The following is a 24461-nucleotide window of genomic DNA, read 5'->3' as shown; positions in this document are numbered from 1 at the left end:
AATGGTATGGGTAATTAGCAGACAGATGTAAGTTTAATATATACAAATTTGGTTGGTCTAGTCCAAATAGTCTCTGAGTAACTGAGAGAAATGCAAAAAGTGTTGCAACTGTCCCCAGTCTCCCCTATATCATATCTATATATCTTATCTATATGGTAGTTCCACATGAGCTTGTCATGAAACCAAACTCTGAGGAATCTAACTGCTTTTATCTGCTCTAATGGTTTCCCATACAATTTTAATGAGAGCGGTGTCACTTTATGATGTCTTGAAAAGCATATTACCTGTGTTTTTGCTATGGATAATTTGAATTCCCATTTATTTGATTTTATACATCTGTCAGCAATGGGTGTGACTGAAATAGCCGAATCCACTAATTAGAAGGGGTGTCCACATACTTTTTGCCATGTAGTGTATGTAGACCATAACTGCAATGTTGGTGCTAGTTCACAGAGGAACGTCTGGACTGGGGTGCACATTGAAGCACAGGGATCAAGGAGCCGTTCAAATGTTTATTGAAGGTCATGATGTATACATTTGATGGATGGTTTTGTTTGTATTAAAATAAAGCAAATCAGTAAAATGTAATAGTAAACAGGAATATTAGGCTCAACAAAGGTAATCATCATCTTTCCAACTTACATCATTAAATGCATCCATCAACTTGGTAGTCACTTCAATTCTGACTATTCTGGGGATCTAAACAGAATAACACAAAAAAATGTAACATTCAACCAAATAATGCATCTTAACTGAATATCACATGGTGGAATGAAAAGTTCAAGTCAAGCCTCCACTTATATTTGGGAACACACACAGTTTGGACTGAGGTCTGGAGGAAAAGGGATCTAAGGCCTACCAGTTATACAGTATAACTTCCTTGGAGTGGCACCTGCATGGCACCAATATGTGAAGTTGGAAGTGGTGATAGGGGATAATGTGGTGGCAATATTTATTACATATATTTTCTGATGAAAGTTATAGATCTTGAGTAATTAAAAATTTTCAATCATTTTTTTTTTTTTTACCATACTTGCCAAGGGAGGACAGGTCTGCCTGAGTCAGAGCAGCAAACATGAAGAAATCGATCAGTCTCACAATACCGGACACGGATAAAGGAAGTGAGTGACCTATTAACTATTCAGTGCACAAAAATTGATACATAATATTAGCAATTGGTACAAACTAGAGCTTGCAGACAATTACAGGCAACTCTAAATAGTTTTTTTTGTTTTGTTTTTTACTTACTTTTTTTTTTTTTTGCAGAAAATGAAAATGGGTAAGTTTGATCATGATATCTTAAGCTTCTGACTACAATATATATTTGCATTTGTTTGGGATATTCCTGAGTCTTACTATCATCTATATGTTTTACAGAATAGAGAAGAAAAATGAGAACACATTGAGTGTTGGATTCTTTCAGCTGGTAAATATCTTTCTCATATTATTTATAAATGATTCAATCCATTTCCACATAACCATTCGTTATTTTACTTTTTCTCAGAGACTTTACTTTTCCTGTCTTTGATTTGATCATTGAGTGTTAAAATGAAAATATAAAGGGGATATAAATTCCCTTTAGAGACTTATCTAAAGAATTAAACAAAATACATTTCCTCTTCAACCTAGTTTCGGTTTGCCACCTGGAAAGACACTGTAATGATGGCAGTGGGGGGCTTGTGTGCCCTCGCCCATGGTGCAGCTTCCCCTCTTATGCTTCTGGTGTACGGCATGATGACCAACACCTTTGTGGCTTATGAGCGTGAGGTCCAAGAACTGGCAAAACCTAACAAAACCTGCACCAACAACACCATTTCCTGGACCAATGGCTCTATATATGAGACTGCTGAAAACACCACTATCCACTGTGGGTGAGTTATTTGTTTATTTTTGTTGCAGGATGCATTGATGTGATTCTAATTACAGTGAAGAGCTGTTGTCACCGATTTTCTTCTTTTGGCAGGGTGGATATTGAAGGACAGATGACCATGTTTGCATATTACTATGTTGGAATTGGATTAGCAGTTCTGATTGTTAGTTATTTTCAAGTAAGTATTTACTGGTACAGTTTCAGCGGTAATGTGGAAAGTAGTACTGGAGTAGTATCAACTGTAATTACGGCTTATGACAGCGTGCATTATGTTTACTCAAGAGGACTGATTTTGTCTCACTGTAAATGTCCACAATGTAGATTGCCTTCTGGGTGTCGGCAGCTGCAAGACAGGTCCAGAGAATCCGGAAAACTTACTTCCGAAAAGTAATGCGAATGGAGATTGGTTGGTTTGACTGCAACTCTGTTGGTGAACTGAACACAAGGATATCTGAGTGAGTCGGGGCTCTATCTGGGGATCAGGTTATCTAATCGACGCTGGGGGAATGTTTTACGCAGCAGTGTTTATGGTGTGTTTTCCTCCTTCCCAGTGACATCAACAAGATCAACAATGCCATTGCTGACCAGGTGTCCATCTTTATTGAGCGGATCTCTACATTTGTCTTTGGCTTCATGGTGGGCTTCATCGGGGGGTGGAAGCTGACTCTGGTGGTCATAGCAGTGAGTCCACTAATTGGCATAGCTGCTGGACTGATGGCTATGGTAAGAGACAATTTATGAATCGCACTGAATGATTTGTTACTGCTGTTCAAGAGTGCATGCCTGCTGTATGCATGTGGTGGCATATGTCAGCTTGTTTTAATAAATGAGGCACATTTGATTTTATAGTGAAAAGCTTGTTTTGTATTTTTCTCTGTTTGTCGCTGTAGGCTGTGGCTAGACTGACAGGACAAGAGCTGAAGTCCTATGCAAAGGCAGGGGCAGTGGCTGATGAGGTCCTGTCATCCATCAGAACAGTAGCAGCCTTTGGTGGGGAGGAGAAGGAAGCTGAGAGGTATTTTGTCTTTCTTTTCAGAAGTGCCATGCCCTGCCAATGATTAGCACTTACTGTGGGATGTGTGATGAAATGAATTTGAGATTTTTTTTGACAGGTATGACAAAAACCTGGTGGAGGCTCAGAACTGGGGCGTGAAAAAGGGCGCAATCATAGGAGTGTTTCAAGGCTACCTGTGGTGCATCATCTTCCTTTGTTATGCTTTGGCCTTCTGGTACGGATCTAAATTGGTCATTGACACCGAGGAGCTCTCTCCTGGTAGTCTTATTCAGGTATGCAAGAAAACTAAATGCATTCAACTGCTGATACTTGATATGATGAAAGGATTTGAAAGAAGTTGGCCCTCTTTTCGCCATGTGGCTGATGTGTTTGTCTCCAGGTGTTTTTCGGCGTGCTCATGGCAGCGATGCATCTGGGCCAGGCCTCACCGTGCCTGGAAGCCTTCGCCTCCGGTCGCGCTGCAGCAAAGACCATCTTTGACACCATCGACCGGGTAAAATCAGGATGCTTTTAAAGACTATAATCCAGACTAGATATATGTACAGTATAATCAATTGTAAAACAGTAAAATCTCCACCATAAAACAAAGTTATTACGTGTTACCTCCACAGGAACCAGAAATTGATTGTTTCTCAGAAGAGGGTCACAAATTAGACAAAGTAAAAGGTGATATTGAATTCCACAATGTCACATTCAACTACCCATCTCGGCCTGATGTCAAGGTAACTCCTGTTCACCTAGCAATACTTGGTCTCCATTTTACATCTCTAAAAGTGAAGCTTATTAAGAGCCATTTGTGTTTCCAGATTCTAAATGATCTGAGCATGCTGATCAAAGCAGGACAAACCACTGCTTTTGTTGGACCGAGCGGATCTGGAAAGAGCACCACAGTCCAGCTCATCCAAAGGTTCTACAACCCAAAGGAAGGAATGGTAACAATCTGAAACATCACTGGAAAACTCGGAGGCTTAAGTGTTATGGCTGTGATGGCACATGATATTATTCTCATTCTCAGGTGACTTTGGACGGCCATGACATCCGTAGTCTGAACATCCAGTGGCTCCGCTCTCTCATTGGTGTTGTAGAGCAGGAGCCGGTGCTGTTTGCTACAACCATTGCAGAGAACATCCGCTTTGGCCGACCTGGGGTCACCATGGAGGACATCGTCCAGGCAACAAAAGAGGCTAATGCCTATAATTTTATCATGGACCTGCCACAGGTAGTCTAATCACATGAAAGATAGTATAGTTGAATTAGTTACGACAGTTCCACAGTCATAGTCCTGTATCTCACAGGACTCGTATAACTAATTTAAAGAGCGTTGCCTAAAATTACATGAACATTTTGCATATTTTTTCAGAAATTTGATACTCTGGTGGGAGAAGGTGGGGGCCAGATGAGTGGAGGACAGAAGCAGAGGATTGCTATCGCCCGAGCTCTGATCCGCAACCCCAAGATCCTGCTGCTGGATATGGCCACATCCGCTTTAGACAATGAGAGTGAAGCTGTTGTCCAGGAGGCACTGGATAAGGTGGGCCACTCTCTGTCAGCACACTGTCTGTTAGACCTAAACACAACAGACTTAGACCATTAACTTCAGTAATACATTGTGTTTTGTGGAATGACACCATAGTAACTATATCTGCAGGCACACAAGGGCAGGACAACAATTTCTATTGCCCACCGTCTTTCCACAATTCGAAATGCAGAGGTCATCACTGGCTTTGAGCATGGACAGGCTGTGGAGAGGGGAACGCACAGCGAGCTGCTAGAAAGGCAAGGTGTCTACTTCACCCTCGTCACCCTTCAAAACCAGGGCACATCCAAAGCAACAAATGGTAGGTCTGATATAGAGCACATTGTCACATCCTTGGGCTTTGTTGACACATGAAGTTACTCCTTGTATTGATTTTTTTCAGGTGCGGTCAGTGAAGCTGTTGAAGAGGAGTTGTATCCAACACCGAGGGATTTTAACCGTGGAAGTATCAGATCTAGTCAAAGGTACGTCCAGCTGCAAGGCATATTGCATTACTTTTGATAACAGAAAAAAAAAATTGGAAAACAATATTGGAACAAAAATTTGGGACGGATATCATTATATAATATAAAAATAATTGTGATATTCTAAATATGCCTCCTGTAGGAGCTCTCCTCGGCTACGATCTCAGACCCAGCTGTCAAATGATGCCGTCCCTGATGCAATATCTGGCAGTCTCAAAATCCACTCAGACAGTGAGATGACACTAGAACAGGTGCTGAAGTTCCCCTCTATGTAATACATGCATAATTTTATGACTAACTGTCCTGGGGGAATAGAATTAAATCGCTATAACACTCATCTCTTAACAGAAATGTGAGGATGATCCGGAGGAACATGTCGAGCCGGCTCCAGTAGCTCGTATCCTTAAGTACAACCAACAGGAATGGCCCTATATGCTCCTGGGCTCCCTGGGAGCGGCTGTCAATGGATCCATCAACCCCATATATGCTGTCCTGTTCAGCCAGATTCTTGGGGTGAGGGCTGTATATTATGCATATTTTATACATATTTTATGGTTTCAATATTTGGTTTCAATAGAAATGATTCATGTCATGTTTTCCATTTGCAGACTTTTGCCATCAGTGACTTGAATGAACAGAAGAAACAGATCAACGGGATATGTGTTCTGTTTTGCGTTGTGGCTGTGATTAGTTTCTTCTCTCAGTTTTTACAGGTTAGCATCACCATGCATGTGTGATTGAATTGTAAGGTTTAGAGTGTGTATCTACGTGCCAACATGATATAAAATATAGTAGAGATGAATTAACTAAGAGTAAGTCATTGCTGTAATGTGCATTAACTCAGTTTCGGTGTTCCAGGGTTATGCTTTTGCTAAGTCTGGGGAGCTGCTGACCCGCCGCCTGAGGAAAGTGGGCTTTCAGGCCATGTTGAGACAGGAGGTCGGCTGGTTCGATGACCCCAGAAACAGCCCCGGGGCTCTGACCACTAGACTGGCCACTGATGCCTCCATGGTCCAGGGGGTGAGTAAGAATAGTTACAAACCATAAAGCATCATCATTAATTTAACACAGAAAAGCGTTTTGAAAATCATGTGTTTGGGTAATTATAATGTTAAGTTGGATGTGGCTGGTATTGTTTCTGCAGGCAACAGGATCTCAGATTGGCATGATTGTTAACTCCTTGACCAGCATTGGAGCATCTTTTATCATTGCCTTCTACTTCAGCTGGAAGTTAACTTTGGTGATGATGTGCTTCTTACCTCTCATCGGGCTGTCTGGGGTCTTCCAAGCCAAAATGCTGACAGGTTTTGCAAATGAAGACAAGAAGGCCATGGAAGCAGCCGGTCAGGTAAGCTCCGCTTGCCAGACTCCCCCGCCAACATCCCCCAATATGATACCAGAACATTCGGTAGTATTTTCATAAGGGCCTTGGATGTCTATTAATTCCACTGTGAAATCAAAGGCTACAGTATAGCATCTGTACTCTGTCCCACAGGTATCCAGTGAGGCTCTTTCCAACATCAGGACCATTGCAGGCTTGGCCAAGGAGAGCGCATTTGTGGAATCATATGAGCAGCAGCTTCTGTCTCCATACAAATCCGCCAAGAAGAGAGGCAACATCTACGGCATCTGTTTTGGCTTTGCCCAGTGTATTATCTTCATGGCGTATGCTGCTTCGTTTAGATATGGAGGCTATCTGGTCAGCTCCGAGGGGTTACATTACATGATGGTGTTCAGGTTTGTTTGTTTGATTGATTATAGTCTTCATGGAAAAAATATGTTAATTAGAAAGATAAAACAAAGATAAAACCAATGTTATACAACTCCAGTGATCTGTATTCAAATATATTGTTTTCCGGTGAAATGGTCCCAAAGTATCAACCCAATGCTTTTAATGGTTGCTCCTCCAGAGTGATTTCAGCCATAGTCATCAGTGGGACGGCTCTGGGCAGAGCCTCCACCTTCACTCCAGATTATGCCAAAGCCAAGACTGCTGCTGCTCAGTTTTTCAAACTATTGGATCGAATTCCTAAAATCAGCATAAGCCACACAGATGGAAAGAAATGGGTTGGTGAATTGAAATTACTATGAATAAAACTGAATCACACATTATAAAGTCACACATTATAAAATACTGCTTTGTCATGGCATTATTCACTTTCATGTGATTAAGCCCAGTTCTCTGTCTTTAGGATGACTTTAGAGGTGAAGTAGAGTTCCTCAACTGCAACTTCACCTATCCGACCCGGCCAGATGTCCAGGTGTTGAATGGGCTGGTAGTGTCTGTGAAGCCCGGTCAGACTTTGGCCTTTGTTGGGAGCAGCGGCTGTGGGAAGAGCACCAGTGTTCAGCTGCTGGAGAGGTTCTACGACCCTGATGAGGGCAAAGTGGTGTGTAGCCTGATTTAGGCTTTAATTCATTTTTGCTAATCATAAAACATTGTTAATCTACACCAAAGTCCATCAACTTATTCATAATTTTGTTGTCTTTCATTTTCAGCTGATTGATGGCCGTCCATCTTATACAGTCAGTGTGCCCTTCCTAAGAGCTCAGATTGGCATAGTGTCCCAGGAGCCGGTGCTGTTTGACTGCAGCATAGCTGAGAACATACAGTATGGAGATAACGCACGCAGCGTCAGCATGGAGGAGATTGTTGAGGCCGCCAAGAAAGCTTATCTCCATGACTTTGTGATGTCGCTACCAGATGTGAGTTGGCATTCAAGACAAAAATTATATTGGCTACATCAAATATAACTTTTCATGCAGTGCTATTAGAATCCTGACAAGCCTGCGGGGAGGCATTAGCCTGTTAAGTCATTGCCTTGTCTATAGTAAAAACAAATAAATCAAGCACAATTTAAAGATTCACTCTTTGCTTTGTTGAAAACCAATCTGAATCTATTTTTTTATAATGGTTCAGAGTTTCCTTATTAAATAAAGATCTTTTGGAATAAAACCTTTAAAATGAAATTTCATTCATAGCCCTTTTATGAGTAAAAACATCCATTCAAGGTTGACAAAATCATATTTCAGTAGTTAAAATAATCTTTCATACATTCTGTATACACATTCAAACTGTATAATGGGTTATATTTATGGATAAGAGTGTCAGCTAAATGCCTGAAATGTAAATATATGTATCCTCATGACTTTGTGATGACTCTGCAAGATGTGAGTTGTCATTCAAGACAAAACTAATGTTGCCTACATCAAATATAACTTATCAGGCAATGCTCTTGGAAGCCCAAAAAACGTAATACTATACAGTATATCACAATGGTTAAAAATATCAAACACTTCATTGTGGTGGCATAGTTTTATAGCATTCATGACCTTCTGCTTTCTCCAATTCCCACAATACATTTGCAACCCGGCAGAAATATGAGACTCAGGTTGGTGCCCAGGGCTCCCAGCTGTCCAGAGGACAAAAACAACGCATCGCCATCGCCCGGGCCATCGTCAGGAACCCCAAGATCCTGCTACTGGACGAGGCCACCTCTGCCCTGGACACAGAGAGTGAGAAGGTACCAACACCAACACATGCATGGCAGCCTACACACGACACTTAACTCTGTCAAAGACGCAATCACTCAGCATGTACTTGTATGTCTTGTACTATGTCAAGTGAGGTATTCCTGTACATAAAAAACATACTCAGATGTAATTTATTTAGCCGTTTACAGGAATTTGCCTTGCATGTAAGAGCACTGAGTCAGACATTTACAGACATTTACCAAAGATAACTTTTAAGACATCAAAGAACAGACATAAACCACACAACAGGAATGACAGTGTAACATCTCAACATACAGGTGAGCTAGGTGCTGCAGCAGGTTAGGGTCGTGATCATGGTGCGGGGTCAGGGGATAAAGTGCATTTGTGGGAGTTCATTATTTTGATGCTGCGGGGGACAAATTAATTCCTTTAAGTCCTGTTTGTTTTCGCTGCAGGCATTTTGAAGTGCCATCCAGGTGGCATTAAGGTGTATTCACTGTACAGGATATGGGTGGGATGGTTAGTGATGCATCTGGCTAGGTCCAATGTGAATTTGTCACTTAGGGTGGTAATGGTTACGAATTTGGTAATGGCAAAGTATATAGTGTGTCTTAACATCGTCTTTACATCAGGCCAAACATAACCAAACAGATGCTGACTGTTTATGATAAATCTCTGTTTTCCTACAGACTGTCCAGGCTGCTCTGGATCAGGCTCGAAAAGGACGAACCTGCATAGTCATCGCCCACCGCCTGTCTACGATCCAGACTGCTGACATCATAGCAGTGATGTCACAGGGAGCTGTCGTAGAGAAAGGCACACATGATGAACTCATGGCTAAGAGGGGCGCCTATTATAAACTGGTCACAACGGGGGCTCCTATCAGCTAGGAGCATATGGTGGAACTGAATTTTTTATCGGCCTTATTGTAGATTTGAATTAATATGCTGTTGTCTTGTGGTATCGCAGTAAGAAAGCCACTCTTTGATGAGGTACTGCCACTGTTTTCTTCAGCCTTGCTCACATGCAGCGCCCTCAGAGATTGTGCATAAGCCAGTGGGTTTCCCCCCCCCCCAATTGATGGACACATACAGAATAGAAAGTGTTCTCAATTTCTAGGTTGGAGGAGAAATTTTTGTAATCATGTGGTTCGCTGTACTTGTCACAGGTTCAAATATTTATTTTATATTTATTTGTTTATGAAGAAGCGCAGTTCCCTTTGTGAATTATAGGGTAAAAGGATTTTACATTAATCTGACCATGTTTGTATTGTTGGACTGTAACACATGCACATGCTGAATAATTCATCATATAATGCATGATTGTTTTAATACAAAATAATAAGATACAAAAAAAAATACAGTACAAGTTTGAAAGGAAAGCCACAGATCAAACATCATCCTTGCATTTTTCTTGAGAAACCCTGATAGTGTTGTATTATAATTTAATGTGCTTTATGTTCTGTAATTCTCAACATATCAGTGAAAAATATGTTTTCATCAGTGCAGAAATCAATCTAGTTGAATTTCAGGGTTGTGATTGTGTGTCTTTGTATTTTATACCTGGATGGAATGGATCCTAAATCTAGGGTTTTGAAGTAAGAATTAAGTATTGGATCCTGGACAAAAGTAAGCTACTGTTTGTTCAAACTTTCAAATACATACTGTAGGCTATAATTAAAATTTGTTTTGATTATGAAATTTGTTTGCCTTTTATTTGTTTTCTAACTATTTTACTTAAATAAACTGGAATCGGAGTAGATATAAAGTATAGTCCGTTGAGCGCTCTTCTAATGTTTTGCCCTGAGCACTAAGACATGACAACGTGCATAGACACACAGATGTTTCCTCAAGCTTGGCTAAGCAAATACACACTAAGAGGACAGTTACATCATGTACTGCCAAGCCTCCAGGTGCCACTGGATGCTAAGCAACCACAGAGGATGGGGACAAGACATGGGATGGGCTCAGTTGGAAAGTTTACCTAATCTGCCTAATCTAGTTACATCAGACCGCTGTTCTGCTTCATTACGTTTTGGCTGATTGATATCTGAATTAGCCTGAACAAACTGAGTGACCCATAAGGGATTAAGTAATTCAGATGGAGCAGTCTGGTTTGAAAAAATGACAAAATATTCTATGACACTTAATATTTAAAACAATGTAACAGGTAGAAATGGGCAACTGTAACAATATTTGGCATGATCATTGACGACAGACTTTAAATTATATGTTTTTTTAACACTGCACCATGTCAATGTTAATATTTTAAAACCCTTAGTAATCTTTGACATAACCTTACAATCTGACTTATTTCTGTCAACCCTTCAGCAATGCCTAGTCTTTACAATTATGATAACATACTGATGATTTGGTGTTCTCTCACTGATACGTTGGACTGATGGGAAATTGAAGCAGTGATTATCAAGAAACCTTGATTTTGTGTATTTAAATGCATAAAATACATTAAAGATAAGGGGAGGCATCACCCTGTTAAGTCCCTGCCTTGCCTATAGTAAAAACGCGTTTAATACATTAAGCAGAATTTTATAGATTCACTTTGTGCTTTGTTGAAGACGCATTTGAATTTAATGTTTAGAACAGTTCAGTTTCCTCATTAAATAATGATCACATTCAGAATAAAACTTCTCAAAGGAGATTTTATTAATAGCCCTTTAATAACAAAAACAATCTTTCAAAGCTGACAAAAATCATACTTCAGCACAGTTTTATTTACATTAATCTTTCATACATGCTTCATACATACATTCATACAGTGGATTATATTTGTAAAAACTAACAAACAAACACACAACAACAACAAACATATTGCACCCAACATTGCATGTGGGTGGCAGAGTGGCCTAGTGGTTAGCATAATGTCCCATAACTGAATGGTCACAGGTTCGATCCCTGCACCAGCCATCTGTCCTGTTAAAGTCTCCTTTAAAAAGACAATAAACCCTTGCTGCTCACTCAAGTTGTTAGATGTAAGTTTTTGTAAATTACTCTGGATAAGAGCATCAGCTCAATGCCTGAAATGTAAATGCACTCTAAAGTTTAGTTTTATAAACATTTTCTATAAGAGACAAAGCACATAAATCAGCATATAAAGCTAAACCACATAAAAATGTTTTATTCCAACCCAGCCATCAAGCAGTAATACAAATTTCAACACATAATGCAGTTTCAGTGCTTATGCGACTGTGCAATAACTCTCAATTACAGTGCAACAGGTGGTATAATACTGTATCCACTCATTGGCATTCATTGCCCAGACATCCTTTAGTACTAATTTAAAAAGTAATGTGAACAATGTTACAAAAAATGTCTCCAAAGTCTAGTCTAGCTTCCTGTCCTCATCTCCTATCAGCAAGTGAACACAGTAAGGAATGAGGGCAACAACACCAAGAGGTACTGAAGCACTCTTACAGAAGGACAGCATGTAAAACAGGACCTCAGTGTGAGTGGGGATTTTGATTAAATCATACAGTTGCAGAGACGTGAGAGTTGCTGTCACACACATGAGTTTAAAACTTGTTTTGTTGCCATTCTTCCCCTTGCAGCTCTGAATGAACATCTCAGAGTTAACCGCACAGCCCAGACCAAATAAGGCTCCCAGGTTTCTCACCAGACCGGCAAAAGGTGTTGTGTCAAGGTGGATCCAGTCTGGGTTAACGCACCACTTCTTGGCTTTAGGTATTGACCACAAAAGATCAATGTCCAACAATTTAAGGAGCAGATAAAGGCAAACGGCAAAAGAGGAAAGAAAAACATTGGTCTGGAGGTACACTTTCAAACTTGCAGTGTGGATTGAGGGGATGTGATGAAATACCTCAGCAACCAGCATACCTACGCATAGTGGAAAAGAATGACACAATCAAACTATCAAAACTACTAGAGTATATGGCAGAAAAAAGTAAATGAAATTTGTGATAGCAACATGGAACTCACCAGCTAAAACACCAAGGATAACCTGATGTGGGAAATGTGTGGCAATAAAAACCCTGGAGAGGCAAACACTTATCTGGATGACCCAGAAAGCCATCCACAAGCAGGACCGAAGAAGACGAAACCTGAGAGGATAGGAATACTGAGACAAGGGCAGCAATTCAGAAAGTACACTCTGTAATGCCACCGTTCAACATAGTTGCTCACCTCTGAAAACTCTGGACAGAAGTGTCACTGGTAGGTCTGGTTAAGTTGAGAGCAGAGGTGATCATCACATACCACACACATGCTGAACCCATGGCATGACCAGATGGACTACCTGCACAAATAAACATCAAAAAGAGCTTTAGATTATGCAGATGTTACTTTTCATTTACAAACATAATGTCATTAGACAAAAGATACTGCATGCATGATACCAACCTGGCCCAGTTTCACAGGTGATGTTAAATTGTTCCAAATGAGGGAGTGAATCATTGTGGTAAAAGTGAGTTTCCTGCACCCACCAGTAAGGCCGGTGACCAAACAGAATCCTAAAAACACAAAATTGAAAAAAAAGTTGGTATGCCACTTAAATATACATACACCTATAAATGCTCTAAAAGATAAAATATCAACAACATCAATGATGGCTTACCATTTGAAAATAAGATTGAACCAGTCTCCAATAACTGCCACCCATATCATCTTGGTGCCGACAGTGTGACTGAGGTGGAACCAGAGAGGGAAATAAACGGAGAAGATGTTGCGAGGGTCACCCACAGTTGACATGAAGTTCAGGAAGTCATGGTATTCCCTGTAGTGGTTCTGGAGGTGCTGTATAACCAGCACCCCACTGCTGTAGACAACGTCCATCTGAAGTTCCCTGTCTGTGTGCCCGACTGGAACAGCTGCTTCCTCAGCCACAGTCTCACAGTCACAGCACCGTGCACAAGGTGGTCTCTCCTCTTCTACATCTTAGATAGCTTTATATCTCAACCTGGCATCATAAATCATTCAACAGAGCTGCGGTAACAACTGCAGGCTCTTCAGTTTGAACCCACAAGGTGTAAAATACACTGCTCCTGAGTTGTGAGAACTCAGCATTTTAAGACATGTTACAAAAACTGTTTACAGCCTGACTGTGTACACATTAGATATTTTACAGGCCATTGCTTTTATTCGTTAAATATTAGCCATTGTTATACGCTTGGATGGACAGTGCTTCATGTAAGCCACTGGATCATTTCAGCTCCATTAATATTCTCATTCTCAGTGAACATAGCAACAAAATGTGCCACACTACTGTAACTGAAAAACACAGCCCATCTGTTTTCTACATCCAGGCTCCAGTGGATCTGTCCTCATATATATATATATGACCATGTGCATAATCAAATCCTTTTCGTAACAATATTTAAAAACACAAAATAAGCAATAGTATAATTGAACTTAATGCTGAGCAATCAGTATTGGCAACCAGTGCAGGACACCTGGTCCCACACAGTTGTCCCAAATCAACCAGGCTGGATTTTAAGTCTTGGGACAAAGAAATCACCACAAGGTGGCACAAAATCGCAACAAAAAAAATATAAACAAAGAGTTGCATTGTGGGAAAATGTAATATGCCTGTGATCGTATTTTAAAGTTTAGCAATAAATAACAACGCAAATAGTACTTGATGTTCCAGCTATTCCAGTCAAAGAAAAAATACAACCCTTTTGAAATCTATATTTCTGTTGATTTCTAAGAGGAAGAGTCAAAAAGTCAAACTAAACGCTATTTCCGGTGTTAAGTCCCGCCCTCTATGTGCGGACCGCGGCTTTTTGAAAAGTGGATCAGCTGCTAAAGTAACTGAAAGCCTTTTGTCGGTCTCAGAATAAAACAAGTGAGTATTGTAACCAAATCTAAACACACAGCTAATGTTATTTTGATAACAAGCCAATTAATTTCGTAAATTGGTAACGTTTGCTCTTGGGCATGCTACAGTTAACTAACTGCTAATGTTTGCTAGCTAACCAGCTAACGTTACGTTAACGTGAACTCCTCTCGGTTTAGCTGAAACGTCAACAAGGGATGTTATTCAAGTGTTAGCGATAGTGTTTCTGTGGGGCAGTGTAAACGGTAAAAGTATCCCTAGACGTAAGACGGTATCACAGAAGCTCTTCTAGTTTAAATGACGATAGGTTGATACTTTAGCACAGTCTGACAGCGCTGGAAACAGAGACTGATAAAGTATCATAAAGTTAACGTTAACTGTTAGCTAACTTACCATGCAACTCAGGTTGGTATATTTTTTTTTACAGTCTATGGTTGGTATACAAAAGTTAGAAAGGTCGATGAACCTGTTACGCAGCACCTAACTTGCACGAATGTACTCCTGCTGAGAGTGGGTGCTGATTACACTGGGTCCTTGTGTTAAGCTTATACAAAAATCAAATTGGGCAATGAATCACGTACATACTTCTCAAAGAGCATTGCAATTTGAGTGAACTTGTGCATTGACCCTTGACCTTTTTATGGTCAGGCCTGTATATGTGTGTATCAAGAAGGTGCGTGAATTCATAATATTTTGTTACATCACCATGTGGCCATCTTGGTATGAAAATAACAGGTGATTGTAATAAATTAACAGGTGATTATAATCAAATGACAGCCAATGAGCTGTGTGGATGGTAAAGCGCCATATTGGTAGGAAATGCATGTGACATCATGGGAATACTATGAATAGACCAGCTGCCATGCAGATTGAAAATATAGTTGTTCTTCAGCTAAGTGCACCCCATAAATACTGTGCTGTGTGTTGTTTTATTACAGGTTGTCCAACATCAGAACATCATGGCCTCCATTACAGATCCAAACCTTGGTGACTGGTTCATCAATGCAATGGAAGAGATCCGCAACAAACTGCTTATCCAGACATGTGGGGACATGATTGACACCACTGCTGAGTTGTGCCAGTCCCACAAACAGTTTGTGAAATCTGCCGTTGGTATGGTTTATTTATTCTGTGTCCATATTGTATTAACTGTAACTGTTCTTGCGGTCTGATCGGTTTCTGTAGAGACTGAGAAAACCAGTATGCAGGTATATTTTTGTTGTTGGAAGTTGAACATCTTTCATTTGAACTTGGATCAGTCTCTCTCAAATGAGCAATGTTCACTGGAGCTCTTGAAAAAGACCTTTTCTCCTGTTACCTTACCTATGACTGCTTTATAAAATATATAGTATGTTCTCCCTGCAGCTCTTGGGCTTTTACAGACTTTGAGCTGTGGGATATTTCCAGGACAATAGTGATTCAAAACAGTAATAACCACATTTGTTATCTAAATTATGCTTATTCATGTTATTTTTTGCAGATACATGTTCAAAGAAATGTAAGGATGATGAGACACTGTTTGAGACGATACAAACATACAAAAGAGGTGAGCTTTACAGCATTACATGTGTCTCCATAAATTAATAATTTAATCCATTTAGTCATACATTCACTTCAATCATTTCCTTTTGTAATGTTTTTGTTCAGGGTTGTTCTGTGTTTTGTTTCCAGCACTAACACTGTACTCTTTTGGAGACTTATTACTTATTATGTGACACACACTAACTGTAAATACTGGACCTATACTTGTTTTTGGGAGAAAAAGTGCTGTGTTGTAATGTATTATTTATTATTTCATATTTCCTCAAGCAGTGATGACAGCTTACTTGTTTATGTGACCCACTACTAAGTGAATACAAAGGAATCCCTGATGCAATCTTTGTTCCCCAGGCTTAGAACAAAATAATATGTCAATGAAGGAGAAAAGGAATGCCATTTCTGAAACGATGTCTGAGATTCAGCGGAAGGAGGTGCAGAAAGACGACATTATCCAGAAGACTGAGAGACTCAGAGAGGAACAAGTCAAGAAGAAAGAGTGTAAGTTGATGTCTGAAAATGGAATTAATACTTTTTGAGGGTGTGTGATCAGAGCATTCACAATAGCTAATATTGTGTTTATATAATATATATATATATAATGTTTGGCATTAACTGTTGGTTTGGCATTTAACATTTAATACCTGTATCTGGTTTTTTCTTCTCTTCTCAGTGATTGTGTCTCAAAATAAAGCGAACAAAGACAGACTGAGGAATCTCAACAAAGCCAAACAAGTCTTTCAGGATCGTTTGGGGTTGGAGATCAGAAAAATACCTGGTAAAACTCATTCACTTAAGTATCTCTTACTTGCAGGGTCCAACATCATGGATAAAGCAAAAGCACACTATAAAGACGTCAGTTTTCCTTTGTGGAACACAAAATAATTGCATTACTCCAGATCTTTGTTCAGTTTTGTTGTGTCACCATGGAGAGACGAACAAAATTTTAGTTTATGTTCATGTGCAAGGGAATTCTGATTCTTGTGTAATGTGTGACCAAACTATGCCCATATGATTTTTCCCCAAAATAAGAAAAAAAAAAAAATTCGATTGCTCTAATTTGTACACCTGTAAGCATACTAATTTTCAAGTTGATGATTTTTATGTGTGTGTTTTCATTTCAAAGGTGAAAAGTTGCAGTTTATTTTCCGGAACATCAACCCTGCAGATCAGGACAGTGCCTACACCTTCACAATGGGGATCAAAGAAGACGGGTCATACCAGAGTAAGTAAAAAATAAAAATAATCAATCAGTGTCCTCATACACATTGCCACTCTCACACATTTCATATTTTCTGTTAACATGTTATATTAATACTATATCTCTATCTACTAATTCACTGATAATTTATCTCCTCAATTTATAGTCTGTGACATCATTGTAAATGGCTTCCATAATACTGATCAGAGTCTTTTCTTCACTACAGTTTTGTCAAGTGATCCACAGCTTGACTGTTTGCCTGCCTTGGAAAACAGACTTCAGGAGACCAATAACTTCTCAGCCTTCCTGGCAAATGTCAGGAAGGAGTTTGTCTCTCAGGCGCGTTTCTAAGATTCTAACTTTAGGGAAGCTAAAATCTCACCGGGTGAAATGGTGTAAGAAGGATAAAAACCCTTGGAATGGAGCCCTTGCTGTGGAAGACTGATCTGTGTGAGAGACATTTCATGCTCAAGAAAGATTACATCTGTTCATCATCTTATGGAATCACTTCAAATGTAAAGTAACACAGCAAAAGCCCTGTAAACAAAACATTAACTGTCTTGACAAGACTAATACATATCAACATTCAGAAGTCAAAATATAATTCTGTGCATATGATGGGCAATAACTAACAAGCTATTAATTACTGACCTAGAAAATGGCCTCTTTCTCTCTTATGCTTGTCCATTCTGGCTGACATATAAAAACTTGGACCTGCGACCACATAGATATTGGTGTTTTAATTATGTGCACAAATATTCTATCTATTTTCCTCTGAATATGGTCATGTTGCACTATTCTGGAAACATATTATAACATATAAATAGGGAGGACTCAACTCCACACTCACTTTTTGTCTTTCTAAACCCTGAAAACCTTGCTAGTTTAACTGTAGATGTCTTCTTGACATGTAAAAATGTTGTCACTCAAATGTTGATGTAAATAGTTTTATTTTTCTCATGTTATTACACATTTTAAGAGGGGATAGCACATAAGTATATCATTCTATTTCCCTGGGCTCCATATGAATTATATTGAACTAACTAAAATGACTGTTTTTAAGTGAATATTCACTATAGCCCACTCCAGCCACAAACAGCATAGTATAAATAAATAGAAAAAAATATTTGGGTGTAAAAGCTCAAACATAAATTCTGTGAGTTGTAAGCTGTAAATCCTAACCGCATTACAAGAGTTTTAACTCTTGGGAGGAAGGTGACAAAAATTGTTATTGTCGCAAATCTTGACTGAACTATCATTAGACAGCAGAATAACGTGTGAATTCTTAATTTGAGTACTATTCCCCTTGAATGCTTTTATTCATATTAAACTTTTTCAAAACAGTGAATAGCAGTAGTCAGTACATACACAGAAACTTGATTCATATTTTTAGTGAGTTGCCACTGTAGAAGTTCAGAATTACTTCTGAAGTGACGTTAGGTGTGAGATTTGTGTTTGTGCTGTTCATGTGTCAGTACAGTCAGGCCTCAGATGATTTGACACTGTTGAACACAGGCAGCTCTTCAACATAGGTTGACGGGAAATGGCCTATCTGTCTGTTGAGTATGCCGAACCACCAACCGCTGTCTTCCTTTAGATAGATATCTAAAAGATCTCCTGTGAAAGAAAAATCCCATTAGTCATTTTTATTAGTTCAGCTATCACTCATTATTGTTTGAAGCTGTGTGTAATATTTTGTGTATAATAAGTCGACACTTACCTTCTTTCAAATTCAATTCATCGTCTTGTTCAGATGTGAAATTGTATAGGGCCTTGCATCGTCCTATACTCTGCCACTCTTCACTTGTTTGGCCTGTTCAATGTTGATATTTTTCATTTATTTTATTACACGACGGAATTACAAATGTGATGATGAATAATAAATCTTTGCATTGGTGCACTAGAAATTTGTCACCTTGTCCTTTGTCATCATCAGTTGTAGGCAGGTCTCCATTAATCGTGCCGCCACACTCTACAGCTGCAGCTTCTTGGTCTGAAGCTGAGGAAGTGACTTGGTCGATGGCAGCTGGTGGCGGCTCCACAGACGGCTGTGCCACAGTCTGAGCAGGTCCTTTGTAAATGATGGAAGCCCTCAGTGATTGACGGGACCTGAACGGTGTCTTCTTGAATTTGACTGCACGTGTCAGCTGAACAACACTGTGCTCACAGTCCTTGGATAGGAAAACAGTTGGGGTTATCATGTTTGATCTACATGATATGGCCTTAGCAATGTCATGAATTTTCATGACAAGATCTGATTAGATTAGAAAAACTTAAATGTCCTGAATTACGCAATGTGTTGTGACATTTAAAAAACATAATCTACAATCACCCAGTGATTGGCGACAGTGATTGGCAATCATTCCAAAATTACCACATAAAACTTAAGTATACTTAAGCCAAAATGCCAATTTATGATATATAAAATATTTGTATCGAGGGAAAGTCAATTGACCAGCAAAACCCAAAAAAGACTTATTGAAAGCCTAATCCATTCTCCTAACTAGTCTGGGGATTCAAACCAGCGACCTTACAGTCACAAGCCCTCTAGGCTACCATTACCCCAGAACCTAGGTTCCCAACAACTTGGCATAAACTGTAGATGGTACACATAGGCCTACCTTGTCTTTCCATTTTGTAATGCTGTCACTGAATCGGTGAAAAGTCTTCGGTTTCCCTTCTAATTCAGACAGTGATGTGGAGAGTTTGCAGTAAGTTGCCTCAAGAAGATCCAGTTTCAGAGTAGTCTACAGACAACAAGATAGATAACATGGACATTTAGTGGACACCAATTTGGCAAATTTTTTGATCAATTTAAACTGATGTATATACCTCATCAAGCAGCTGTTCAGTCTCCTCAAGGTTCTTTTGGTTCGAAAACGAGGGGTTTTCAGAGTATACCTTCATCAGTTTTTCAATTCCTAAGATGAGAATGGTGAAGATGATTTACAAACAGAAAGTGAATGACCTTGCTCAGTACTGTCCTCTATAAGTCACTGATTATTGCTGTGTAACAGTTGCTACCGCTCCATGGCGGGCATTGTACAAGGAAGACGAAAGCTCAAAAAAATGGTATCATTGTGTAATTATAATGCATTGTTTAATGGATAATGTACTTAGAAACTCTGAGTCATTCACCTTCACAGTCTTTCTTTGTTTTTGTAATACTGTCCTCCAAACGCTGGAGTTTGACTTTGATGGCTTCTCTTCTTCTGTCTTTCCCCATCAGTGACTTGCTGTCTTCCTCCTGATGCAGGCAGAACACACTTAACTTTATATGGGTCTACAGAGTCACACCAACAACAACGCTGGACTGCCTCCCCCTTAAAATGGTGTCTATGCCAAAGCTACATCTATGCCATTTCAATTTCTTGTACTGCAGATTCAACTGAGCTTACATTCATTCAAAACTAGCCTCTCCTGGAACTATTTACACATGTAGTCACATTCTTGTCAGGCCTGGTCATGAAATGCAACAACAAATTCAAGGACAAAGCTGCAGACTTACAAAATAATCAGCCATCAAAAACTCAGCTTTGCTATCCTCAGCTGTGGTGCTGGTCTCCTCTACCAGGGTTTGTATGTCTTTTTCCAGGTCCACCCTCTGGACTGCCTGTTCTATCTGCCTTTGGCCCTGGAAGTGGCATAACAACAACACAAGTACAGGTGAATGATAACGTCTATCAAGGGCTTTGGTGTGTCTGTATTAACAGGACTGAGGTCAGGATGTCTCACATGTACGAGGGTCTGCCCAAAGCTGGACATATGAAGGCTGTATCTATTCAGAATGTTGCATAGAATTTCAATTCGCTGCTTCTCCAGCTCCTGGATTATCTGAAATAGACAGAATAGTACAAACTAGAGCTGAACAATTAATTGAAAATAAAAATTCAAATAGCAATATGAACTCTGTTAAGCAATTAATTGCTTAACAGAGAGTTTTGTCCAAAATAGATTTCTGAACAAGTTTTAGAGCTCCAGGTAATCTTTGGTCCATGAATCAAATACAATATTGGTGAAAACCTTTCATCATACTCAAACTCAGTAAATCCTGAACACTGACATCCATTTTATTTTCACAAAATCACTTTCCTTAAACAATTTTAAAGTTCTAAAAAGATGTATGACAAGAACAACTGTCAATATCTTTCAGCCCTAGTACAAACTACCTTGTTGCTTTCTGTACAGCAGATTCAATCCTAGTCCAGATGAGCAAATTTACTCTGTGGAGAGCACATTACACTAATACATCACTTATTGCTGGATGATTGTCATCCATTCTTGTGGTAAAATTCAAATAGGAACGCTAAGGGCAGCAGGGTTGTCTAGTGGTTAGAAAGTCTATACAGTAACCAAAAGATCACAGATTTGATCAACAGGCAATATGTCCATCAACAGCCAGTTTCAGTGTCCTGCTGAAATGAAACAAAGCTCTAATCCTCTGTTTTCTCCAGTAGTGCCATTCCTGGCTGCACACTGATGAAATGTGTGTGTGTCTCAGAGGGATATGCCAAGAAATAAATTCCTAATTCCCTTGGGTGGAATATAATGATTTGCTCAAAATACTGGGGAGGTAGGGTGGCCTAGTGGTTAGAGAGACTGTCCTGTAACCAAAAAGGCCACTGGGTTTGATGCTTACCACAGCTGAGGTGTCCTTGAACAAGACACTGAACCCCTACCTATCAGCTAATGCCTGAAAAATAAAATGGAAGAGCATGTTCATCCACACCTGGTAGCAGTTTTTCAGTGTGTTTTCCCACTTTAGTCTGATCTGATGACCCTCCATGTTGACATTGAAGTACTCCTCATCCACCCGCGCCTGCGCCTCTGCCGACTTAGTCAGCCTGTTAAGCATCTATAGTCAATTAGAAAAATGTCTTTAGCAAGCATGCTGATAGCTTCTTTAAGCACATGACAGTATTTCCTCACAAACCATGAATTACACATCTAAAACTTATGTACTGGTGAATAACACCTACTAATACTTTACCTTTTGTTTTTCTTTCTCTGTGGAAATGTGCTTGTTGTTCTCAACAAAGTTGAACAGAGCCTCATGCTCTCTTGTTATTCCAACCAATTTCTTCTTTATCTATTTTAGTAAAGATTAAACACAAGTGATCAGATAAACATACTTGTATTCATAAATATTTATGATCTGTGAATAAAATTATTCACAAAATATTTATTGAAATGTCCAAGACCTTAAGAGTAACATATGAACAGAAAACAAAAAACGAAATATGTTTTTTGGAAGAAGGTGCTTCACCTTGAGTTGCTCATTCCAGTTAGCAGCAACAAGTTTTCCAGTTTTCTCAATGACATTATCAAGCTATGAAGATGCAGAACAGGATAATCATTGAGTTACAAGTATCAAGATAAGGCTGGATGCTAAGAAAGACAGAATTAGATAGATGGATGGACAGATTAGAGCGAAAGAGAAATAATAAATTACATACAGGCCTCTTCCTCTTATTGTGCTCGTCCAAGGCTTGTCGTAATTCCAGAATTGCTTCTTGCTGAAATGCATTTCCTAATGTCCTGAAATGAGAACATTACATCATATTTTACTCGACCCTGTCCATTCCAAATCCCCCTAACATTTATTTTCTATCTGTGGACAGGCACAGTCAAAAACTACCTGTGGGTGTCCGCTGTTGAGTACATCTCATCTGACACATGACACCATGCACTGTAGGTGGAACTGAGTAGGGAACCAACATGAAAAGGTTAGAGCTGCGGGCTAATTAGCTTGACATCTGCCTGTGTTTTGATCACATCTAGCTTGCAAGGTGCACGTTATTTCCCATGATACCATTACATCTGTCTGGCGCTTTGCAGTTATTCCCAGGCAGACAGAAAACAGAGCCCAGACAAATGTAAGACAAATGTAGCTGCTTTGAAATCCTGTCTTGTGTCACTTACTTGTTTGTCATTCCTTTAGACGCCTTGATGAGTTTGCCAGCAAGTTTTTGCAGTCCTTTGGCATACGTAAGCTCCAGCTCAGCCCTGCAGCAGGAAAAGAGGTTGCACCAAGGGACAATAACTGAGTCAAAGAGTAACTCCTCTGGTCATTAAAATTCACTCTGGAAGGCATAACTTCAACTTGCTTTCCTGAATGGAGGTGAGGAGTCAAGAATGTTGAAAGATGAATTGATCAAGTTTTACAATGTGAGGATGATACTATGTAGCATCTTAAAAAACATAACACATATCATTACAAGGCAAACAATCATTATTAGGTACTGCATTGGACATTGGAAAGCTAACTATAAAGGCCTCTGGAGTTAGAAATCAAAACCATGCATTGAGCATACCTTTGTTGAAAAACCGTCATAAGGTCTTTGCAGAAGTACTCCCCATTTTTTGAAAATTGCTTCACATTCTGGTACAAGAGGTTGTACTGAAACACAGTGAATAAAGCTTCATGAGATTTTTGCCAGGGGATAAACACGCCCTGTAACAGCTGAGTTCAAACTGATTCAAAGTAACAGTAAGAAAGGCTCATAGTTTACCATTACATTGTGACACACCTATCTGTCATCTGTAATATGCATACTAAAATGTTTTTTTACCACAGTGGATTTTGAAAAGAAATATCACAGACGATTTTGAAAAAAAAAATACTCACGGAGCAGGTGCTCATAGGATCCTTCATCTTGAGACTGTGGCTGTTTGTTGACTTTGGAATTGGAACTTTGACCAATCTCCTCCCAAAGTCACTCATGCGGAAATCACCTGAGCTTTTGTCAGTGCACTATACAAAGGAAAATTCCATTGAAAGATATATAAAAAAAAAAAAACTAGAAATGTAGACTGGAGCAGAATGACAAGTCAGTCTTTCTGGCTATCAATCTGTCACACAGACAAAAAGAAAAATATATACACACAAAACATACTCATGCCCATATCTGTGTCTGTTTTGCAAATTGTGGCCACAATAATATGACGAAATCAAAAGTGGTCCAACTATTACATCTCATAAATAGTACATATACTCTATCACCCAAACAAAGCATCATTTTGTAATATTTTTATGCATATAGTAGAGCTGATTGTACTCTACTACCAATCCTAAGCTTTGAGACAATTATTCACCTCAGTGTTACATTGTGTAGAGGACCTTTACTGACCGGATGAGGAATAAGCATTTAGGAATTATACCGTCTTTCCACATCAAAGTAGCAATGGGAGGTGATTTGTCATTAGTGTGTCTTTGAGGACATTGCAGACGAAACTGAGCCTTAACATGCTTCTGAACTGTTGTGTCCTTTGTTGACTCATCACACATTATGCCAACAAATACGGTTCACACAAAATAAACAGGAGTGCTTATTATCTTCAATCAAATCATCCAACAGCGTGATAAAACACTACATTAGCAAAGTGATTACCTATTTAAAGTCACAGCAGAGTGCTTAATATTTTTTTTTGTGAATTATCAGTGAATATCACTTTATCCCAAGTAATTATTGATGGTACTACAATACAGATTTTTAAAAATGTACTTCTTCAGAAAATTAGAATCCATCATCAGG

General features: G+C 39.3%; 4 protein-coding genes across 4 annotated transcripts; 2 read left to right on the top strand and 2 right to left on the bottom strand.

Moving 5' to 3' along the window:
• The first annotated feature begins 1387 nt into the window (after positions 1 to 1387).
• On the top strand, positions 1388 to 9271 carry abcb11a (ATP-binding cassette, sub-family B (MDR/TAP), member 11a). The gene is made up of 25 exons (XM_071925251.2): positions 1388 to 1426; positions 1630 to 1871; positions 1964 to 2048; positions 2192 to 2325; positions 2422 to 2593; positions 2761 to 2885; positions 2983 to 3157; positions 3265 to 3378; positions 3497 to 3607; positions 3692 to 3817; positions 3901 to 4104; positions 4246 to 4416; positions 4534 to 4723; positions 4805 to 4886; positions 5029 to 5137; positions 5235 to 5399; positions 5495 to 5599; positions 5745 to 5906; positions 6031 to 6234; positions 6382 to 6623; positions 6797 to 6953; positions 7079 to 7276; positions 7386 to 7592; positions 8264 to 8410; positions 9071 to 9271. Exons 2-25 carry the CDS (start codon positions 1660 to 1662, stop codon positions 9269 to 9271), a joined length of 3798 nt encoding a protein of 1265 aa, XP_071781352.2. The 5' UTR covers positions 1388 to 1426; positions 1630 to 1659.
• Positions 9272 to 11720: 2449 nt separating this feature from the next.
• Positions 11721 to 13186, bottom strand: LOC139931713 (glucose-6-phosphatase 2-like). The gene is given in 5 exon segments (XM_071925302.2): positions 11721 to 12232; positions 12335 to 12456; positions 12527 to 12650; positions 12755 to 12864; positions 12969 to 13186. Coding segments are annotated over 5 exon segments (1086 nt in total).
• Positions 13187 to 14119: 933 nt separating this feature from the next.
• spc25 (SPC25 component of NDC80 kinetochore complex) lies at positions 14120 to 17660 on the top strand. The gene is made up of 7 exons (XM_071925305.2): positions 14120 to 14198; positions 15128 to 15302; positions 15670 to 15735; positions 16080 to 16226; positions 16399 to 16503; positions 16852 to 16950; positions 17153 to 17660. Exons 2-7 carry the CDS (start codon positions 15149 to 15151, stop codon positions 17275 to 17277), a joined length of 696 nt encoding a protein of 231 aa, XP_071781406.1. The 5' UTR covers positions 14120 to 14198; positions 15128 to 15148; the 3' UTR covers positions 17278 to 17660.
• Positions 17661 to 18406: 746 nt separating this feature from the next.
• nostrin (nitric oxide synthase trafficking) lies at positions 18407 to 23581 on the bottom strand. Its single transcript, XM_078285914.1, has 16 exons — positions 23555 to 23581; positions 23241 to 23326; positions 22849 to 22932; positions 22565 to 22627; positions 22383 to 22464; positions 22193 to 22255; positions 21917 to 22015; positions 21656 to 21781; positions 20662 to 20760; positions 20435 to 20560; positions 20065 to 20173; positions 19759 to 19847; positions 19548 to 19673; positions 18842 to 19097; positions 18647 to 18724; positions 18407 to 18543 (listed from the first exon to the last, which is right to left on the bottom strand). Exons 1-16 carry the CDS (start codon positions 23579 to 23581, stop codon positions 18407 to 18409), a joined length of 1650 nt encoding a protein of 549 aa, XP_078142040.1.
• Positions 23582 to 24461: the final 880 nt, after the last annotated feature.

This window comes from Centroberyx gerrardi, chromosome 10, assembly GCF_048128805.1.
Source record: "Centroberyx gerrardi isolate f3 chromosome 10, fCenGer3.hap1.cur.20231027, whole genome shotgun sequence".
Classification (NCBI taxonomy): Eukaryota; Metazoa; Chordata; class Actinopteri; order Beryciformes; family Berycidae; genus Centroberyx; species Centroberyx gerrardi.
The sequence above is the reverse complement of the archived record's forward strand: the minus strand, read 5'-3'. Positions and strand labels throughout refer to the sequence as shown.

Coding starts and splice junctions, on each gene's coding strand:
- abcb11a (XM_071925251.2), top strand. CDS start 1,660: ATGATGGCAGTGGGGGGCTTGTGTGCCCTCGCCCATGGTGCAGCTTCC. Junction 3,608..3,691: donor CATCTCGGCCTGATGTCAAG/GTAACTCCTGTT, acceptor TTGTGTTTCCAG/ATTCTAAATGATCTGAGCAT. Junction 5,600..5,744: donor TCTTCTCTCAGTTTTTACAG/GTTAGCATCACC, acceptor TCGGTGTTCCAG/GGTTATGCTTTTGCTAAGTC.
- spc25 (XM_071925305.2), top strand. CDS start 15,149: ATGGCCTCCATTACAGATCCAAACCTTGGTGACTGGTTCATCAATGCA. Junction 15,303..15,669: donor GTTTGTGAAATCTGCCGTTG/GTATGGTTTATT, acceptor TATTTTTTGCAG/ATACATGTTCAAAGAAATGT. Junction 16,227..16,398: donor ACAAGTCAAGAAGAAAGAGT/GTAAGTTGATGT, acceptor TTCTCTTCTCAG/TGATTGTGTCTCAAAATAAA.
- nostrin (XM_078285914.1), bottom strand. CDS start 23,581: ATGAAGGATCCTATGAGCACCTGCTCC. Junction 20,561..20,661: donor TTGGGCAGACCCTCGTACAT/GTGAGACATCCT, acceptor TGCCACTTCCAG/GGCCAAAGGCAGATAGAACA. Junction 19,674..19,758: donor CTGAACAGCTGCTTGATGAG/GTATATACATCA, acceptor TGTTGTCTGTAG/ACTACTCTGAAACTGGATCT.